General features: G+C 38.2%; 2 protein-coding genes across 5 annotated transcripts; one reads left to right on the top strand and one right to left on the bottom strand.

The window, feature by feature from the left end:
• Positions 1–15049: 15049 nt before the first annotated feature.
• On the bottom strand, positions 15050–19886 carry LOC112280971 (ABC transporter G family member 11). 4 transcript variants are annotated; one of them, XM_090249542.1, is made up of 11 exons: positions 19715–19854; positions 18519–18797; positions 18191–18271; positions 17994–18076; positions 17423–17884; positions 17178–17300; positions 16870–16998; positions 16507–16701; positions 16367–16386; positions 15919–16169; positions 15050–15801 (listed from the first exon to the last, which is right to left on the bottom strand). In XM_090249542.1, exons 2-11 carry the CDS (start codon positions 18739–18741, stop codon positions 15761–15763), a joined length of 1608 nt encoding a protein of 535 aa, XP_090105668.1. In that variant the 5' UTR covers positions 18742–18797; positions 19715–19854; the 3' UTR covers positions 15050–15760. The 4 variants fall into 4 exon arrangements, with proteins under 4 accessions (XP_090105668.1, XP_024372741.1, XP_024372739.1 ...); XM_024516973.3 differs by having other exon boundaries at positions 15919–16386; positions 18519–18763; positions 19715–19886; XM_024516971.3 differs by having other exon boundaries at positions 15919–16386; positions 19715–19871.
• On the top strand, positions 19825–20645 carry LOC149989355 (uncharacterized). Its single transcript, XM_090250172.1, has 3 exons — positions 19825–19911; positions 20002–20134; positions 20379–20645. The coding sequence occupies exons 1-3, from the start codon at positions 19825–19827 to the stop codon at positions 20510–20512; spliced, it is 354 nt and encodes a 117-aa protein (XP_090106298.1). The 3' UTR covers positions 20513–20645.
• The last annotated feature ends 782 nt before the right edge of the window (positions 20646–21427 follow it).

Genomic DNA, 21427 nt, shown 5'->3' with positions numbered 1-21427 from the left:
CCCATTTGAATCATCTTGACCCACAGCCCATCCAACCGCAATTGGACTAGCGTCTACAGTAAGAATCACTGGTCTATTGCACTTATAATCAACCTTCCTCAATATTGGAGGTGACATCAATAATTTCTTCAATCTTTGTATTGCCTGAATATGTCTTTCTTTCCATTTAAATCGGTAACCCTTGCGTAACAGTTCATATAATGGATCCGCTATGTGAGCATAATGAGGGATCCAGATTCGATAAAATACACATGCACCCAAAAACCTGCGAACCTCTGTTAAAGAATCACAATCCTCTTTCATCCTTCTAATTGCATCAACTTTAGTCGGATCTGGTTTTCTTCCATAAGATCCACATAAATGTCCAACAATTACAACCTCTCGTACTCCAAATACGGACTTCATATCCGATAATGTAAGATGAACTTCTCCAAGCCGAGTTAAAATCTTTTCACAATCTTGTATATGATCAACAACATATCTGCGACACCTCCTCGTATATGAAGTTTCATCCTTGTCTCCTTCTCTGCACCCTTTTATAGGAACATCATCCAAAAAAGACATAGTCTTTTCCGAAATAAAATCTCTCAATACCTTATTCATCCCATTCATCATATGCACAACTGAGTTGGTCGCGCCTTGAGGAAGAGTGCACATTCTAACCAATCCAAGTGGTGTCCTCATCGTTGTCATATCTCTACTTCCTTCGGCAAGTTGAAATTGATCATAACCTGAATACAAATCACCCATTGAATAGATCGCCCTTCCAGCAAACGCCTCAGCAAATTCATCCACAATAGGTCCAATTCCTGCATTCCTGACAGTTACTGCATTCACCGATTGCATATCTTGAATAAACCGTAGTGACCCATTCTTCTTAGGTACCGTAAACCATCCACTAGAATACGGTGCAAATGAAGGTTCCAATATTTTCATCTTTATCTTTTCTTTTAATAGTTCCACCAATTTAGATAAATGTGCCCTCGGTACTGGAATCGGTCTTAGATTCCAAGGTACATGCGGTACAGTGAAGATAACTATAGGTGTTATAATATTTGGATCCACACACCCAATTTCATGAGATTCGAAGGCAAACGATATACCTTGTTTAGCCAACATCTTTTTGAAGCAAGTAATTTCCTCCGGAATTAAAGAACCATCAGAACCAATCTTCAATTCTTGAAAAGTCTCTTCAGTAAATTGATGTCCAATACTCATTGGATCTCTTAAACTTGCTTCTTTTGATGCTTCTCCCATTTGTTCTTTAGAATCCTCTGGTAATGGTCCGACAACAGGCTTTACCTTCTTATCTGCCGTTTTATATCTCGTCTCTACTGTGACTTCTGGTGCTTGAAAAGATTCAAGCATGGTATAAACTTCTCTCGAATGAATCTCAACAATCTTATCATTATCTCCTAACCCAATAGATGTAATCAATTCCAATAAATCTTCCAGTCCATTTTCTTCATAAACACCCAAAATCCTCTCATCATCTTGTAATGTATCTATCTTGCATAATTTTCCTTCAATATTATATAATCTTTTTCTTTCTTTTCTTTTAAAATCATCAACTTTCTTATACATAATATTTCCATTCTCCAATATACCAATAAAACTCGCATCAAAGGCACCTTCATCTCGCGAGAGTACCTCCTCTTTTGTACCTCCATAATCTCGCTTTACAGTGGTACCTCTCCAAAATCCTTAAATCCTTCAACAATCTTTGGCAATGGTTTCTCCCTCAACCTATCTCGATTCCGTTCATGGTTAGGAGGTACTGTTAGAAATTGTACAGCTTTCCTCCCATCTTCGCTCCGTACCCTTGCATAAGCAGAACCATCGTCAAGTACTTTTGTTTCCATCCATGTTGCCGTGATATAAGGTTGTCCTAAAATCAACGGATAAGACGTTGTATCTTCAACGAAGAAATGTTGCTCTGTCGCAACATCCCCAATCCGAATTTTGACATTTGGACAAGCTCCATATAATTCGCCTCGTGTGTTATTAGCTGCTCGAATTGCCCATCCATGTTCCATATCAATTGGCCATTTTTGCTTCTTATAAAGATCTTTAGACATGAGATTTATTTCAGAACCATGGTCGACCAAAGCAACTATTGATTCTTCTATATCTCCTACCTTCACCAATACCTTAGTAGTTGCCCTTGCCCAATGCTTTCGAGTATAATGGCTCAAAGTTTCCATTTCCTTATCACTAGAATCTTCGAAACGTACTCGCTGATTATACCCATTCTTTTTATTTGTTGGTTGCTTGTAACCAATATCAACCGCTTCTTCATCTCTACATATTCTTGCATCAATAGCATGACTCATTCCAGTTTCGCCCATTAATTACCTCTTTCGCTTAATGTTGTCAATGATAACATCATGAAACTCCTTCTTTGCAATTCCCAAGACTTCTTTCAATGTGAATTCCACCTTAGCGTTTAATATACGTTCTTCCAACACCCCTTTCAAATTTGTTGCTGCTTCAATGTCAGAAAGTAGCTTACAAGCAATTGATTTGCCCTTATCTTTTGTCTCCGTTGTTTTTTCTCCCAATGATACTAAGGTATCCTTTACATGCAATTCTTGTGAAGCTGCCTCCCGAGCCTTGTCTCCTCGAGTTTGCCTCTTAAAAGAATTTCCTTCTCTAGTATCATGAAAATTTCCTCGTCTTTTTTCTTCCATCAAAGCTTCATGTTGGCTCTTAGCAATATATGCATGAACTGAAAGAGATTCAATAGGATCCTCCTAACCTGTTCTTCCTCATATTGTAGCTGCAGTTCTCAATAACGCTTCTCGAGGTAATTTCCCTTCTTGCATTGTAGAAACTGCAGAAGCCCAAAACTCACTAGTTTCCGTACTTCCACTAATTTCATCATCTACTCTAGCACCATAACTTGCACTTTCTCGTGCTACTGTTTCATGCTCTTTTAAGTAATCTTGAACCAATGCTCTCATTCCTCCCTTGCCAAAATTGGTTTGAAGAAGATCCTCTCTATTTTTCAATGCTATCTTCCCATCTTTCCAGCAAATAATTCCCTACCGTATCATATTATTAAATTCATTGCAATCTTTTCTAGTGTGTGAACCATCATCACACCAAATGCATCTTTGTACATATCCTTGTTTTGAAACATTCTTCGAATTATTTATAGAAGTATTCTCTTCAAGTCTTACCAATTTGATTTGAAGATCTCGCATTCCTCGTATAATTTCTTCCATACCCATATCTGCTTTCTTTGACAAGGATGTCGAAGGTTGAACTGTAGGCATTGTTGGTGGTGTTGTACGTACTGGAGCTTTGGGTGCTTGTACTGTTTTCGGAATATTGCTCCTATCCTTCCTCCTTTCTTTTTTTGTAAGCAATCCCACCGCATCTTCAACGTTCTTCCACTTCGTTGTCAATCCTTCATCTTCTTCTTTGTCTTCAAGAAGGAGTTCTAATTTCTCTTACAATTCTCCATCAGCAGCTTGAAGAAATAGATCAACTTTGTTCGGCTCTAATGTCGATTTTTCTACCTTCGATAATTGAGAGTACTGCCTCTCAAATTCCGTTAGTAGCTCTGTTGCTTGTAAATTCTTATTGGGCCGTTCAATCCATCCCAGAAACAGTTTCTTAGTAACGCGATCAGCATCTTTCAAGAAATATTCGTCTTTCAATGCATGTGAAAAATCCTCCCATGAATTCCCATAACGATCCGTAATCGATGTAATGTGGTCTTTTATCTCCGGTATCATGGCAAGTCCAAATAGTGCAACCATTTTCTTCTCAAAAACCCGATTTAATTCCATTTCACGAACATAACATCTTAAATACCTTGAAATATTCCTCCTATCAAATTGATCAATTTTATTGACCACTGCTTGCAATGCTTTGGTTGCCAAAGCTTCCTTTCGATCATTGCTTTGCTGTTGTTGCATTGACAATGAGAAGGCTTGAAACAAACTAGCAATAGACGGATCCATGTGCATACCTTGTCCTTTAGAAGACTCCCCACCAGAAACTCCTCCCAAAAATACTTCAAAATTTTTATTTTCGTTTTCCATAAAAATAAAGATAAAATCAACCAAAATCCAATACCTTCCACCTCAAGCTTTCACGTTGGGTTCACCACTTTTTGTCGTATTACGTGCTTTCCTGCTCGAGAATGCGCCGAGCGTCTGGTTGTAGAAGGTAGTATGGAGATTCGCCAATAGTCAAGCAGTCTATCAGTTTTGACTGCTGGAATATAAACGACTGCAATAATGTACCGTAAATCTATACGGATGCTCTTCGACTGCTTGTCGAAGTCCTTTTTGCCCCAGCCGGTAGGTCTCTAGACGTTACAGAGAACCCCGAACAACCCAAACTGTTAATCTTCAATACCGCTTTGTACTTACGATCTTGTATCCACTGACTGTCTTGTTAGATTAATCCAATAAATTTCATTCACTCCGCATACTCAATCCTATAGACATCCTTTTAATCCTTCAATCACAGACGTAACTCGATTTCACAAAACAGTCAAGAGTATTCAAACCCACTTCATTGATAATCCCGATTTACCATTACAATACTGACTTCAGCAGCGATTGCCTCAGTCTTCCTAAAACTCTACGAAGAAGAAAAATCCAAATTCTACGTCTTTCCTTCCCCGACCCGAAGCATGAAGCTCCTCTCTCTAATCCCCCTTGATCTTCAAAAACCTCCAATGAAACCGAACTAGTAACCTTGCAAAAACTTGAAAATCCCCCTGATCTTCAAAAACCTCCAATGAAACCGAACTAGTAACCTTGCAAAAACTTGAAAACCTCCTTGATCTTCAAAAACCTCCAATGAAATCGAACTAGTAACCTTGCAAAAACTTGAAAACCCCCTTTCCCCTTGATTTTCCTTCAAACTTATTCTTCCCCTAACCTTATCCTCTTGAATTCCTTCAATCTTCCGTCTTGGATCCAAAATTGGCTCCCGCCGTCAGAGCTTAGATCCAAAATTGGCTCACATCATCAAGGCCTTCTCCTCCGTTTTTACCTTTAAGAGATCCATTTGCTACAAACAACGTTCCCTACATGTTCCCGTAATTGGGTCTGCATTGGGTTGCCCGGCCAATTCAGATCTCATATTGGGTAAGAGGACCCGGATTGGATTCTCGAAATTGGATCCAATTGGCTCTTCGAACCCGTCGTATGAATTGGTCCTTCTCTTCTTGCTGACTCCTGTTATTGGAATTGAATGGAGCATTTCAGTATGCCCCGGCTGACTGTAACGGGGTGACTCAACCTGGCCACTCAGTATTTGTACAGGAGTTGGTCGTTGCTCCCAATATTCGAAGTAACTGAATATTAATAAAATTCCCCTTTCTTTTTATTTTCACTATATACTCGTGTTACAACACGACAGCATTTGTAACATCGTCCAAGGAAGGCACACCATTTGTCATTTATGCGACTCCAACTAGCAGAGAGAAGATTTCGATAGCAAATATACATGAGTAATATAAGGATTTTGAAGACATGTTTCAAAAGAAGAATGCCGACATGCTACTGAAGCATTGACCATACGATTGTGATATAGACTTGCAGGAAGGAGCACAACCACCTTTTGGCCCAATCTACAATTTGTCACAGACGGAGTTAGCAGAGTTACGAAAGTATATTGATAAGAATCTAGCCAAGAACTTCATTCGTCATTCGAAGTCACTAACTGTGGTACCAATCTTATTTATAAAGAAGAAAGATAGCTCGCTGCAGATGTGCGTGGATTATCGAGGTCTCAACAAGGTGATAAAGAAGAATCATTATCCATTACCCTTGATATCAGGTCTTTTAGAGCAACTTGGATGTGCAATGATCTTTACAAAGATTGATCTAAGGGGAGCTCACAACCTCGTGTAAATGAAGAAAAGAGACAAATAGAAGACAACTTTCCATACAAGGTATGGCCATTTTGAATATAATGTCATACCTTTCGGCCTTACTAATGCTCTGGCCATCTTTCAATACATGATGAATGACATCTTTTGGGAGCACCTTGACGATTTTGTTGTCATCTATCTAAATAATATTTTGATATTTTCTAAGAATGTAGAAGAATATGAGAAATACGTTCATCTGGTCCTTGAAAAACTCCGCAAGCGAGGACTTTATGCCAAGTTGGAAAAGTGCTTGTTTACACAAACTGAGATGGAATTTTTGGAATTCATTGCAACTACGAAAGGCTTGAAGATGGATCCTAAGAAGGTAGAAGCAATCGTATCATGGGAAGTTCCAAAGACAATTAGAGATATACAATACTTTCTTGGCTTTGTTAACTTCTATCAAATCTTCATCAAGAATTATTCTCAAGTTGCTGCTCCGCTCACTCTGTTGACATGTAAAGACAAGCTCGAATGGGGACCTCTAGCAGAAAAAGTATTTCAAGTTCTTAAGATGACATTTATTATGGCTCCAAACTTGGTACATCTGGACTTTACAAAGGCCTTCTATTTGGAGATCGATGCTTCAGATTTTGCTATGGGAGCTGTACTTTCGCAGATAGGTGCAGATGAATAGCTTCATCCCATTGCGTTCTACTTTCGTAAGTTTTCTGTTGTCAAAATCAATTATGAGATCCACGATAAAGAACTTCTTGCGATAGTAGATTCTTTCTAAGAGTAGCATCACTTTTTCGAAGGAGCTACGCATCCGATGACCATATACACGGATCACAAGAATTTGGAGTACTTCATGTCGGCTTAGGTTTTCAAATTATTGTTAAGCTCGATGGAATGTGTTGCTATCCAGATTTGACTTTATTATTACTTATCGGCCTGAGAAGCAACAAGGACTATCCGATGCATTATTAAGGATATCGTATCTAGCGCCAAAGGTTGGAGAAGCAGCGTTTGATCAACAATGTACAATATTGTTAAAGTCGGAATAATTCAGGCTTTACTTTGCTATAATACCAATTGATGCTGACTTCTTCAACCAGGTACGTACTATGACTATTGAAGATTCTGTAGCCCTCGATATCACGCAACGTATCAATAATGACAAGTTCAAGGTGGAAAGAGATCTTTTATACTTTGTGGAGCGGTTGTATATTCCAAAGGGACCAACAAGACTTCAAGTTCTCCAATCTCGACATGACTTCTCAGATATAGGATATTTTAGATTCAATAAGACCTTGGAACTTATTTCCCGAGATTTTTGGTGGCTCCAAATGTGGAAAGATGTCAAGGATTTTGTCCTCTCCTATGACATTTGTTCAAGATCCAAGAACCCTCGCCATCATCTTTATAGTCTTTTTCAGCCATTACCTATTCTACATCGGCTATGGTCTTCAGTTTCCATGGGCTTCATTACAGGCCTGCCGCCATCGAATTCATTTGACAGCATTTTTGTTGTAGTAGATCAGCTTACAAAGATGGCACACTTTGTCCCTTGCAAGAAAACATCATCAAGCAAAGACACAACAAGGCTCTTCTTTGATAGTGTGTATTGATATCATGGTTTACTAGATGATATTGTGTCGGATTGAGGAACCCAATTCGTATCAAAGTTCTAGAGATCTTTCTTTGAGATATTGAAGGTAGATATCAAGCTTTCTTCAGCTTTCCATCCTCAAAGTGACAGCCAAATGGAACGGATGAATCAAACTTTGGAGCAGTATTTACGATGCAACATCAACTATCAGCAAGATGATTGGACTGCATATCTATCGTTAGCCAAATTTCTATCATATGTATATAACAACACCCTTCATGCGTTGACTCAACAAACACCATTCTTTTCCAACTATAGATATGATCCGAAGCTTGATTTGTTGAGTCCGTCAACCAATAACAACCTGGCAGCTGAAGGATTTATGAAACAACTATTGGAGCTTCAATTGCAAACCGCCCAAGAAGCTTACAAGGTGTCTGCAGATAAATTTCGAAATCATGCACCTACTTTCAAAATTGGAGATAAAATATGGCTGCTTTGACGGAATATCAAAACCAAGCGACCACGTGATAAGTTGGACTACTGGAAATTGGGACCATTTGTCATCGAAGGCAAATCAATCTAGTGGCATACCGTCTGGGATTACCAGTTGCTATGAAGGTACATCCAGTCTTTTATGTTTCTTTATTGGAGCCTTATCGAGAGTTGTCTTTTCTTCGAAGAGTGCAATGTTGGCTATATAGTATTGAAATTGAGAACCACGATGAATACAAGGTAGAAAAGGTACTAGATTTACGGCGTAAGTGGAGGAAATTGGAGTACCTAGTAACATGTTGCTAGTGATTGTATTTGAGGTAGAACTTGCCTATACTAATCTTCTCGAAGGAGTGTTTGCAAGGCATTTTCACAATGAAGACACGGAAGTTCATGCCTGGTCAGAAATTGAAGGCGTAGGATACTATCGTTGGTTACAAGGACCAATGAACTACTTGTCATGCGAACAACAATTGGAGTATATTGCAAACACTATGCAACAAATTTTTAACTTCTTAGATTGGTATTGACTTGCAATAGGAGTGCTTTTCATAGACTTCGAAGCTAAAGGAGGAGGTGATGTCAAAGACATACACTAAGAAGTTGTAGAAGATTCTAAAAGGTTTTAGAGAAGCTTTGTAGTTTGTAGAAGCTACTTGAGAAGTTTTCAAGCTCATGGAAGCTGCTTGAAAAGCTTCCTAATTCATAGAAGCTGCTTGAGAAGCTTCCTAGCTTATAGTATATATAGGAACTGAGACTGAGGGGATCCTCAATCTCGACAACACACTTCTTGGAGCTCTAGTTCACCTCTCTAGTGTTGTTCTTGTACTCATCTTATTAATCTAGTTCTTACCAATTCTTCTTGAGCTTCTTGTTTAGATTTCCAATCAGTATTCTAAATTCGTGACAGCTATTGCCAAAAACAAGAAAACTAGAAAGTCTTGAAATAAGACTAAAGACTAGAAAGGTGTTGACAAGAGTGAAAAAAGCTTCACTCTTGCTTCTATATATACTCTTAACTAAGAGCTACATGGCGATGTTCTATAGGACCTCCAAAATAAGTTATCTTTGCTAGCCACATGACTTAACTTGCAAGGTAAGTTATATATGTATGTGCCACATAGTTAGCTTGTTCTACGAGCTATTACACGGAGTTAACTTGTTTTACAAGCTACTAATATGTCATTAACTTGTTGGCTAAGTTTTTAACCTATAAACACATCTAAAGTCAAAACCACGTCTATAAAGTTTCTAAGAAGCTTTTCTAGAAGACTTTATTAAATTAATCTATATTTACTTACTTCTATTTAATCATATAAGTAACTATTGGAATAAATGTATATATCTGTGAGACATTGTTAGCTTGCACCACAAGCTATCCATAAGTGCAAAACATGGCTAACTTATTGGCTAAGTTTCTAACCTATCAATCAAATATAAACATATATAAAGTCAAATATGTGTCTATGAAGCTTCTAAGAATCTATCTGCATTTTCCTATTTCCTATCACTTCTTACCTGTATGTTTGTGACAATATGAAGTATAATTTGACCTTGGAACTTGTTACTTTTTAATAGTTGGTTCTTAAAATATTTATGACTAAAATAAATCTTAATATAATAATTTTATTTATTTATTTTTCATGGCTTGAATTATTATAAGCCTTGTGAAGTTATTTTATGGATAATATTTTATTTAATTGATATTTTTAGATATATCATAAAAAATATTATTATCAAAAATATACTTATATTTAATAGAATTGCCATATTGAATAAACATTGAATTATTTAGAACTTTAGGTCGTTGATTTAAGTCCAAAATATTAGTTTATATATATTTAAAAATATATTTAATTTTTAGATGTATTTAAAATAATTTAGTTTGTTTATTTTTTTATTAAAAAATATTAGTTATAATATTGAATTGATTATTCATAGATCATTATTCAAAAAATACAAAAGAAAAATAAAAGTTTGTAAAAAGATTTTTGACAAAAATATTATTCAACAAGTTAAAGTTTTCTAAAATTCAATGACTTCAAAAAAGATTATCTTTCTTGTTGTTGGATTGCAAAATCAATAATCATTGACTTTGTTGTTAAGATTGATATAAATGCATGGACTCCTTTGAAAATATAGCTTTAATATTACTATTTTTAATATTTTAAATATACATCGTGACCAAAATTCTACAATTTTTATATCTAGAATATGATTTAATTTAATTTAATTTTTATAATACTATTGCAATGAAATAATTACAGCCATGTAAACTAATATTTTGCGTCATAATTAAATAAAAATAACAATATGGCACATTTCTATTTATTTGTTACACTCTAATAAGATGATTTATTTTTTGCTCACAATATTAACTTTCAATAGAATTGAATGATGCAACAACCATATTTAAATTTTACATAAAAAATCTATATATTGTTTAAAAAATTATGTATGAATATGAAGTAATTACAATTCCACCTTATGTAAAGAATTTTTCACAAAAAAACTTTTCCAAAAGGTAGGTCAATAACAATACTACTAAGGCAAGTTACATTATCTACTCATGTTTTGGCTAAAATAACATGCATTTTGAAACTAGATGTAAAGGTTGAAAAAGCATATTAAACACTAAAAAAATACTTAAAGACTTCATAGTCCAAATACTATGGGATATTACCAGTCTTCATTACTAGACTAATCTTTATAAAATAGGCTTCTGTGACTTAAAGATAGTAAACTACATTCTTTTCTATCAAACTATGCTTTACAATTTCCATCAACTAATCTTTTGTAATTTGTCCCAAGTCTAGATCTGATGCAAAAAGTGTAGAAAGAATTTTAATAGAAGTATTGCAGAAAGTGCAGAACCATTTGTTTAACAATAGATTCTTCATTCTAAATAAAATCAAATTAAGCCACTTAGTCAGGTAGGTAGATTTACTGCTTGATTCTACAACTGTGGAGACAAGAAGGTTCTCAAAACTACCTCTGATATGTTGTTTCTGAAGACCAGGGAATCCGGGAACATGCGATACTGATTTTCTCCGGTGCTCACAATTGGGCGTTGATTCGCAACATGGCTTGAGCCAAAGTCGTCGTCGTCGAGGAGTTCACGCTTTGAAGCCACCATCTTTCCTGCACCATCTTTCAGAGCAGATTCTGGAGCAGTTAAGGAGATTCAGCTTGCTTGAAGTAACTTTGTGGAAAAGCGGCGAAGAATTGGGCAGATTCCGTGAGTTAGACTTCATAGTCTACAGCTTGCAGCATATGGATATGAAACTTTCTGTGGAAACAGTGAGTATCATTTTTTTTTAATGAAAGTTCTCGATGTGTGTATTTTAAGCGGATGGCGAGTTTGCTTCGAAATTGAACAACAGGATAGTTGGCCAAAGTCGCAGAATGTGTTGTGGCGATAGTCATAAAAAGGTATTGTTCTTTGTGCCATTGTGCAATCATGCAAACCCCCCGAGAAACAGCTTTTAGGTCCCCCCCCTCCCAGTTATTTTTTCGTTTTTTTCTTAAGTGAGGGTGGAATGTCTCGTTTCGGGCCTTCTCGTCTTGGTTGGCATGGCTTTTACAGGCTGGATAGAACACAGCGAACACGTCCACGCCCTGGGTGTATTTCTCGACTACTACCCCAAAGTGTACGCAAATTAGGTCTCGAGTCCTCAAGTCTTCTCCGATTTAGCAGAAACTGAGGCCCAAACCAAGCCATCGAGAGCGTCGAAGCAGCAAATACCACGCACGGCACAGCTCTGCAAGGGTGAGCGTCTAAGATCGGAAAGAAAGACGTCGAGTCTGTATGAATCGTCCAAAGCTCGATTTTGCCACACAGGCGTGTGGAAAGGAGGATGCTAGACTGTGGACCAGCCCCTCCAAGTCAAGCAATGTCGTGTGAACTCTACTTGCGGCCCCTCCACGTGAAGTGCATGAGCTTGCACACGTGTTAAACGATCTCGCAACTGAATAGACTCAGCAGAGCGTTGTAGTGGTAGGAACAATCGGCAACACTGGTAGTCACGCTCAATCAAACATGCTGAATCGGCATCACGGAACCAGTATAAGGAAAACGAGTAGTGGCTGGGGAATTAACTTCCTGTGAGTAGTAGGACCATTAACTCACAATCAACTCAACAACAAACTCATCAATTTCTGGTGCAAGGTAATGGGTCAGCGGTAGCAATCGAGTGACGACCAGCCGTGAGGTCGCGAATCAACGAATCTTGTTCATTCTCAACAAAATGAAGATGACTCGGTCGTCGAGTCACATCTAAAAAAAGAGAAACAACATGCACAAGTCACAGAAAATCCGGGGGTGAGATGATAGGGTTCTTTATTTAGATCCTCGAGCAGTTGAACGTCATATAAATAAGGCCACTTGTGATAAAAAAACAAGAGGCCACTTGCAAATGCAGGGTCTGAATCTTGGTCGACCTTTGGCGTCCATCAGTCAGATTCCAGAGCCTCCTTTTTTCCGACTGAACTGGGCTGGCAAATCCCTCGTGCAAGCGGGGGCTTGTCATTGTTCATTCGAAGGTCTCGCTTCCACTCTTCCACACGCGGAGGGTGGGGACACCGATGAGCGGCGAGATCGTTTGTTTGTTTGTTTGTTACTGTGGCTTCACGACCAAACGAGGAGCTGTAGGAGCCCATTCTTCTTAACAGAACAACCATTACTGTTATTGTTGTGGGTTTCGTTCCATAAAGTCGGCCTTTTGCTATTCTGTATCTTTTCGCCGTTTAGTTACCACTTTTCCCTTACTTCAGATGGCTTGCACGATTCGAGTGGATTTATTGTGCTCCCAAGCTTCTTCTTTATGATCCATGTATTGATCTCAGTGGTTGGTAACCGTGGACGTCAAAAGAGGAGAGGTTTTAATGGAGAAAATGTATTTAGGAAAGTTAAGAAAAATAATGGTTGAAAAATGAATCGAAGATTATTAGATATTCTTTAATAAAATTTCCATAGAGTGGGATGATTATCTTCAATAGCAACATAAACTTGTTTTGATTAATTTTCACTTTATCTATAATTAAAAATAATCTTCTCTTCTATTACTATATAAATAGTTTATCATATTGTTATTATGAAAATGATTTTAGAGGATAGGATTTGGTAGAGGATAGGATTTCATGTCCTCAATTAATATTCTTTCTATCTCTCGAGCAAGTTGTATTCTCTAAAAGTATTCGTATTAGAGCTCTTTCATTAAATTGTCAATTTCTTGATATTTAATTTTTTGCACCAAAAAAATCTCATATTTTTATAAGTTATTAACTTAGAAAGAACTTAGATACTTAAGGCTTAACATTCTCATAATAGGGCAAATTTAAAACTAGGAAAAATTACTTACTTACTTATATACTACATATCTAAGTACAAGATCAAATATATTATATAGATCAAATAATAATATGTTCATAATTAAAAAAAAGAAACAATTTTCATATTAAATAAGTTATTTGGTCTATTTATTTGTATACAAGCTTATTACTTTTAGCTATCTAAATCAAAGTTTATATGATACCAAAAATCTAAAATTCAAATAAAATATTGCCAATAAGAATAGTTTTTTTTTATAAAAAGATTTTATAGTCTTTAACATCTTAGGCTCAAGATAAGTTTAAGTGAAAAAAATGTGATCTAATTATCCTTTTGGCCTCAATACATTTCTAAAATCTAAATAACATGAATTCTTGCTTACTAAGTACACATAAAGAATATTGTTACATATAAGTTATATTACCATGCTTCTTTTGTATCATATAAGTTATATTACTATGCTTCTTTGTATCATATAAGTTATATTACCATGCTTCTTTTGTATCATATAAGTTATATTACTATGCTTCTTTTGTATCATATAAGTTATATTACCATGCTTCTTTTGCAAGTTAAAGACCAAACCTACATAACTTTTAAATTAAAGAGAAGACTATACTCTAAAATTAATATATTTTTGGTTTAATTCAAACTCTAAGGATGTTGATTTTAAAAATCACTTTATTTTTAAATTTTGTTGTATGCATAATAAGATGTATTTTAAAAAACTAGTGAAATTTTTTTATGATCAAACATCAAATCTTCAACTAACCTATAAAAGAAGTTAGTGATTTCTTCTTATTATATTTTTCTTTTTTTCTTTTTTTTCTTTTAGTACTACTTGAATATTTTAAAAAATAATCTTTTTCTATTTATTTTATTTTGGAAGAATTATATATATATATATATATATATATATAAATTTTGATACTATAATATAATAATATGGCAACTTGAATTTCTTGCTAACTTGGTTATATTTGATTTTGATAGACATAGACATAATAAATTACATATTATTTTTAGAAATTTTATATATTAAAGAAAAAAATAGGAAATTATTGTTATTAAATAATCAATTTATATTTTCAATAAGTCTATTAAATCATACAATAGAAAAATATATACCATTTATATCAACTCATGATAATATTATTAGATTTGTTAAAAATAATTTTAATAACTTAAAAAAATATAAATTGTGAATGTATAATATATCTAACTTTTTAGGTATAATAGATTTTTTTTAAAAAAAAAAAGCTTAAACACCACCAAATAAACTAATTCTAAGCATTAAGCAATAACTAAACAGATTTAATCATATTTTTCCAAATTAATTTCTATCTTGTTGTAAATAAAATATTACCTACAAATAAAAATTATTATTAATGACATAATATATTAATCTGTGAATATTGTTTTTTGAAGTATTAATTTTAAAAATAGCCACGGAAAGCTAATTAAAAAAATAAAGTAATTTTAAGAAAAAATATTTTTATTTTACTAAACATTATATGGAAATTGTCAAAATTTAATATGAATCAAAGTATGGTATATTTTTTGTTAAAATTTTTGTAATTATTATTTTTTAATAATATTTAAAATTTTTCATCCAATGGATATATATTTTATTATATTGGCTTTTTATTATTAAAAATAATTAAAATATTAAGTATAATAATAAATATGTGGTTCACTTTCGTAAAAATTTGGATTGCTTTATCATTTTCCTATCTATATATATATATATACACACACAAGTTAATCAGAAACATTTAAAAAAAAAAACACTATTATCAATTGAACATAACATATACCCAATAGAATGGGACAAATATCAATACCAACCTTATGATTCGTTCACCGCTTCTAAGCAGCCTCTGCTTATCTTCTGGTGAAATGCCGTTAAGCTCCTGATAGTGATTCACAACTACGCAAGGGCTGATGCTAATTTTTCAGTAAGGATCAGTCATTATTCTGCTAATTTTGTTAAGCGGATGCGGATCGTTGCAATGGATTTTTGAAATCATAGATGGTGAAGGAGTCGGTAATTCTCCAGCGGGCATCGTAAGCAATTTGCGACGAGTTTGAGTTGCGGCTTGAGCGACTGTGTAGACAGACACGGAGGGTGATCGAAGAGGGAATCGGGAGCAGTTATCGCTTGGAGGAGCACTGGAGTGGCACGGTGTGGCGTTGCGCAGTGGTCATTGGGGACATCATGAGACGGATCCCATGCTGGAGGTCGGAGTCCTTGTTGGAGAGCTTCCGGTTGGTGCGGTACTGCGTCAGCTTCAAGCGGAGGTAGGGCCCCAGATGCTCATGTAGCTTGATGCAGATGAAGAAGATGAGGCGGTATACAAAGATCATGCCGAACAGGATGTAGAGATCGTCCCACTTCCCCCGGGTCGTCTTCATCCCATACAGCTCTCGGATCACGTACCAGCCTGGAATCGGGGGGCCAATCGACTTCCCATCCAGCACGAAATTATCGAATGTATACCCAGTGAATTCGTTCTTGTACATTCCCTGCAGGAAGAACACCGACATTGGATGGTTAAATTTCTTATAGCAGTGAGTGGCGTGAGTTTCGGTGTAGATTCAACGCAGATTGGTGCAGGTTTTGATGAGTTTTGAAGACTGTACCTGAAGGGCGTACATGTCGAAACCGATGTACGAGAGCGGGTAGCGCCACACGGGCTTCGGTAGATCGTCTATAAGCCTGAAGAAGCCCGCGACCAGCATGAATATGCCCTGGATTCCAGCACCGGTTATAATGCCCATCAAGAAGTTGGGTACTATGCTCGCCACTGACATCATGAGGCTCTCCACAATGGTCACCTGGACGAAGAGCGAGAGGACGAAGTAGACGAAGTGATCGAACCCGAGGTGCAGACCTGCCATGTAGTAAACGATGACGCTAGAAATCAAAGCAATCATGAACAAAAATGGACTCGATGACAAGGAGTTGCCGATCACAAACGCAAACACCCCATAATGGCCGTTTAGTCTCTCTCGATGGAAAACCTTCATATCCTCCACAAAAGACGGAAAGCCTCCGATGGACATGAAGGTCAGAAACCCGCCAACGTACCCAATGCATCCCGCTCTTCCCTGCCGATTCATCAAACCTTGAGCTGGTTGCAAGAGAGATAATCACTGTGTTAACATTTGATGCAGCTCACTCACAGAAACTACTTGCAGGATGAACAGCCAGGAGGAGGGGAAAAGTACCATTATGGAGCTGTAGGAAAAGTCCAGGTGTAAGAAGATGGAGCCCAGGCAGAGTGAGAGGGTGATATATATTACAAGGCGAAGCCAATAGTAGCCAATGTCGCGACTCATATTTACGAATGAGCGGCGGGTTAGAGTTGAGCACTGCTTTAAGAAACTGGCTTCGCTTCCGCTCCCCTCCAGAACCGTCCCTTGCTGGTCATTACGTGCACAGCCAGCTATCTAGTATGAAAATAGGGAAACAAAAATAGGATTCTCTACTTAATTTCAGCAGCAGGTCGAAACATACGAAACAACACGCACAAATTCAATGCTTGTATGCGCGGTTGGAAGTAAGTACTTGTAAGAAACCAGGAAACTAACCATTTGAAGAATTTCATTGATGCGCGACATGGCAGCCGCAGCGTACTCGCTGTTCTGGTAGGAGTCGCTTAATATTCTCACCACCTGGTTGGTGCTCATCTTGTCTAACATATCCACTCTTTCCAAATCCTGAAATTTTACAGGCATTCTAAAGTATGAGACCTATCGAGCAAACTTCTGAAGGAACTATTCTTGTTTCAAAAGTATTGAAATTGATTTCCGAACAGACCTGATTCCCTCTGATATACAGTGATTCTCACTCTAAGAACTCCAACGCAATCACATCTTCACACATCTTGCAAGCTCACCCGGAAATTGGAGGAGCAATTAAAATTGGACTTGACTTGATCAAAATCGGAGTTGATGGCACGTAGGAAGTGATCCGAGGGGTTCCGCAGAGACGGGCAAGGAAATCCAGCTGTCGTGAAGTGCTACATGTGTCTCCAAATCAAACGATCCTTCAGAGCGCATGCATTCACTCACACTTCAAAGTAAATGACAAATATTGACATGCTTTTTACAAAATAGACAACCAAGGCTATATGATGCGCACCTCATTTGCAGCTTTCGCTTCCCCGAAGAAGATGAGCTTGCCGCCAGAGAGAAGAGTCAGGTTATCAAAGAGCTCAAAGACTTCACTGCTAGGTTGATGAATCGACGCAATTACCGTGCGCCCATCTCGCGCCAGGTTCCTCAACGTGGTTACCACAAAAAACGCAGCAGCGCTGTCCAGTCCACTGGTAGGCTCATCGAGAAAGAGCAGACGTGGGCGAGTAAGAATTTCCAGAGCGATGCTCAAGCGGCGCTTTTCGCCCCCACTTAACCCCCGCAGATGCCAATTCCCTACGGGCGTGTGCCGGCAGTCAAAAAGTCCCATCTCCTGAATGGTGCTGTCCACTAAGGCTTTCTTATCAGCATGTGACATGTTGCTCGGTAGGCGCAAGTCGGCAGAGTAGTACATCGTCTCCCGGACTGTGAGCGTTCCTATGAGTTCGTCAGTTTGTGTAACGTACGCCTAGTCATGAGAAACAATCCGAAGGCGAAAATGTTACGGAATTTGTCTTGTTTTGCATGTTAGAAACTGTCATGAATCAATCAGCAGTTGGTCGAAGGCACGAACTTACCGCGGTTCCATAAGACAACGTTGATTTCCGATGACCATTTAGGAGAATGTCACCTGTTTGCGTGGTGTTCTTCGCCAGTCTTCCTATTGCATCACAAAATTCCATGTTAATATCGACGCACACCTACAGTGAGCATAACGACGTCAGCCTCAAGATTTCGAGTATGACCGCAGAGTTTCTTAAAACTACTGTGTCACCTGCCAATGTGTCCAGCACTGTGGATTTCCCAGATCCTGATGGACCCATGATGGCCATTATGGACCCTGGTTCGGCATACCCTGAACACAAGAACACTTCAGCATTAATAGGTATGTTTACATGTCATCTTTCTAGAAAATTGGTGCGACTAGAAGGACCTTGGATGTACAGATGATGAGCAGCTTGAGACTCTAACTTAGAATGGATTTCATTCCGAACTGTATACCAAACTGCTGTCACACACAAATCACCTCGAGGAGCATTGAGACGGTCGAACCTCAGCAGTTGCTAAGCCGAAGCGAGGTGAAACCGTGTGAGAGAATATACCTGTCAACCCTTGTAGAATGGCCTGCTTGGATCCATGTCTGACGGTGGTAACCCATATGTCCACCCATGTCAACCTCACAGAAGTGTCCCCCACAGGAATGTTGGTTCTGTCCCTCCACAAGGTTTCGCTCAAGGGGCTCATCGGGGGCACGGTCCCGTACAATTTGTGCACCTCAGAACTGTGAGGTTCCTGCCTTCCATTATGAGGGGCCATGAGATTCATAAAGCAGCAGCTTTTGTGGCACCTGGAGACGCCAACTAGTCACTTTCAACCGTCACCTGTATATCCAATCGACATCAGTCAACCCTGTTCGGCTGAGTCCTTTTATGTATGTTTACATTATTCTCTCAGCATCAGAGAATGTACCTCCCTTCGTGTATAAATACTTCTCCAAGCACCAGATGCTAGTCAAGCGATGTTGACAGTTGGGTGCGTGCCTGCCATTCTACTAAAGAAGCCCAACAGTACATACAATGCTTTCTTTGGCACCGAAATCATCTCCTGACCCAGGTTGTTGCGACGTACTTAATCCACCACGATAACTATACTCTATGACCGACAGAGATGGCGAGAGCTTGTCACACACACGTGGACAACCACTTCCAGCTCCATATCCTGCACTGAGTGTTGCAATCTGACTAGAAGGGCACCAGGTCCCTACGCAATTCATTTCCTTCGTTCAGAGTGACAACAGGTTTCAAAACTAATGCGTCAGAATTATGCTCCTCAAAAGTCTTAAGTGTTGTCCCAGAAAAACTTGGTTACGACGTGTACTCCGAGCAACCGGTTCACTCTTGGTTCTCAAAGATCCTTGTATCAAAACAATATAATCATAGGCACAAGCAACCTAGAGGAAGGAGCCGCAGCAAGCTGCATTGGCACTCCCCAAGAGGCGCCGGACCTAACGAAAACTATTAAAAAGAACCAGCCTGAAGAAACACACACTCTGATCCCACCGCCGCCGCTGTAGCAGCCAGGGGGGGCAGGGGCCGATGACTTGGACAGGAAACGAGAATTTCGTCATCAACAACCAAACATACAGAGGAGAAAGCAGATCAAAGACAAAAATAAAAATAAAAAACATTCCAACAACCTCGTCAGGGATGACGCCGCAGAGTTCTCCTTCAACCAAGACTCTCGCCAACCCCGGACCCGAAGTCACAACCACCTAGGCTACGAAGTCAAAAGCACCCACCTAGACTGCAGCGTACCAACACGCCAACCCCTTGACTGCAGAGCTGCGAACGAGCCCACCTCGTCGTCACGGGAGCTGGAGTTCCATAAGGGGGGGGAGGAGGGGGGGGCATGAGAAACAGGAGAGATGGGAACGATGGGCGGTATGTGACCCAAGCAGCAGACGGCAGTGGTGAGGATGATGAGTTAACCAGGAAGGCAATAACATTTAGTCCAAATGAAGCCTTGAAGTCCTGGCTCTGATCTCGTACTTTCTACCCCACTCGAGAGCCTCTCTCTCCCTTGCAGCAGCTGCAGCAGCAGCCAGGATCTGGAGCGACGCGCGTGCGTAGCGGCAAAGCACGGGAAGAGACGACAGTGGGCACCTGGTCTCGCCGTTATGGCGGCTCATTATACACACTCCCCAACAGGACTGACAGCGGTACCTCTCGCTTCCCCACCCACTCACACCCCCCCCCACCTTTCATAGAACGAATGCCCTCATTCATCCTCCGTGTCTCATCTCCACTGTTCTCGTCTGGAGGAAAATATTTCTAGTAACCCCAAAACTGTGAACACATATTTTGTGTGCACATTCTTATGTCTACAAAACTGTGATGTTTGTGTGTTGATTTTTCTATCATGGGGGCGTAAGGAGAAATAATATTATGACTCTGGGTGGACAGGAGGAGGGGCCAGGAATGGGTTGAAATGGGTGTTGACTGCAACCTCTGTAGGGATGGGAATACGTGTTCACACCGCCAGCAACTGTGGTGGCTCAGGCTGGCACTTGTGTCCGATCCTTGGGACCTGGAGCTGATTCGGTCATTTGAAATGGAGTACTGGTTTGAGAATCAAACTGAGGTGTTGAAACGAGGGGCCAAATGAGGGGTTACACAAGATGGTGTCCTCATAATAGCGCTATAATGTCAACGTGTCCAAGTTTCATAGGCACGGCGACTACTGTATTCAAGTTCTGCATTGATATTATTTATTTATTTATTTTTGTCATTCTTTGTATTCAATACAATGGTATAACCACTAACAAACAAACCACGATACCATAACTACACATATATGTATGTATGTATGTATGTATGTATGTACGTGTATATTTAAGTAAGCATAATTAGCTATGATTTCTCTTGTTACTTTTATTGAATTCAAATTCAAGTGTAAAAAACATTTGTGTTCCACCCATTTCTGATACAACTTTTGTTAATCTAGGGGTACATAATTATATAATGTGCAATTTTAAATTAGTCACTGATGAATCAACAAAGATTGTTTTTATTTCTTTAGACTTTTTTACATTTTGGATAGTTATGGAATATTTTGTAACAGAGAGCATGAATTTTGTCATAAGTGGCTCAAAATAAATGAAGAGTTGTCATGATCGATTATGAAGGAATGGTTGGCACTGTGCTCAACAGGAAGACAAGAGTTGGAGCATTTTAAAGGCAAGAATTATGGGCAGTTATTGAGGTCTGTGTACAACCGTAAATTTCCTTCATTTCCTCATAGATGTATTTTATTTATTTACTTATTTATTTTTAAATTTTGAAAAAAAATCATGACAAAAATTGACTTGAAATTTTAAAAAATCATTACAGTGAGTTGGTAATTTAAAATCTATCAAACTGATATTTTGTTCAATATACAGTGAAAAAGACACAAACATGTTATTTTGTTCTAATTTTATGGTAGAGATTGTTGTTTGATTATATTTGGTTTT

This window comes from Physcomitrium patens, chromosome 4 (genome assembly GCF_059467195.1).
Source record: "Physcomitrium patens ecotype Gransden chromosome 4, ASM5946719v1, whole genome shotgun sequence".
NCBI lineage: Eukaryota > Viridiplantae > Streptophyta > Bryopsida > Funariales > Funariaceae > Physcomitrium > Physcomitrium patens.
This window is presented reverse-complemented; position numbering and strand designations above follow the sequence as displayed.

Excerpts from the sequence above, each read along its gene's own strand:
- LOC112280971 (XM_024516973.3), bottom strand. The coding sequence starts at position 18,741 with ATGAATCTCATGGCCCCTCATAATGGAAGGCAGGAACCTCACAGTTCT. Across the intron at positions 16,702-16,869 it reads TCAATGAAATTCTTCAAATG|CAAGGGACGGTTCTGGAGGG; the intron begins GTTAGTTTCCTG and ends CGTAATGACCAG. Across the intron at positions 15,802-15,918 it reads TCGACATGTACGCCCTTCAG|GGAATGTACAAGAACGAATT; the intron begins GTACAGTCTTCA and ends TTCTTCCTGCAG.
- LOC149989355 (XM_090250172.1), top strand. The coding sequence starts at position 19,825 with ATGAGAAACAGGAGAGATGGGAACGATGGGCGGTATGTGACCCAAGCA. Across the intron at positions 19,912-20,001 it reads ATGATGAGTTAACCAGGAAG|CAGCTGCAGCAGCAGCCAGG; the intron begins GCAATAACATTT and ends TCTCCCTTGCAG. Across the intron at positions 20,135-20,378 it reads CCCCAACAGGACTGACAGCG|GAGGAGGGGCCAGGAATGGG; the intron begins GTACCTCTCGCT and ends CTGGGTGGACAG.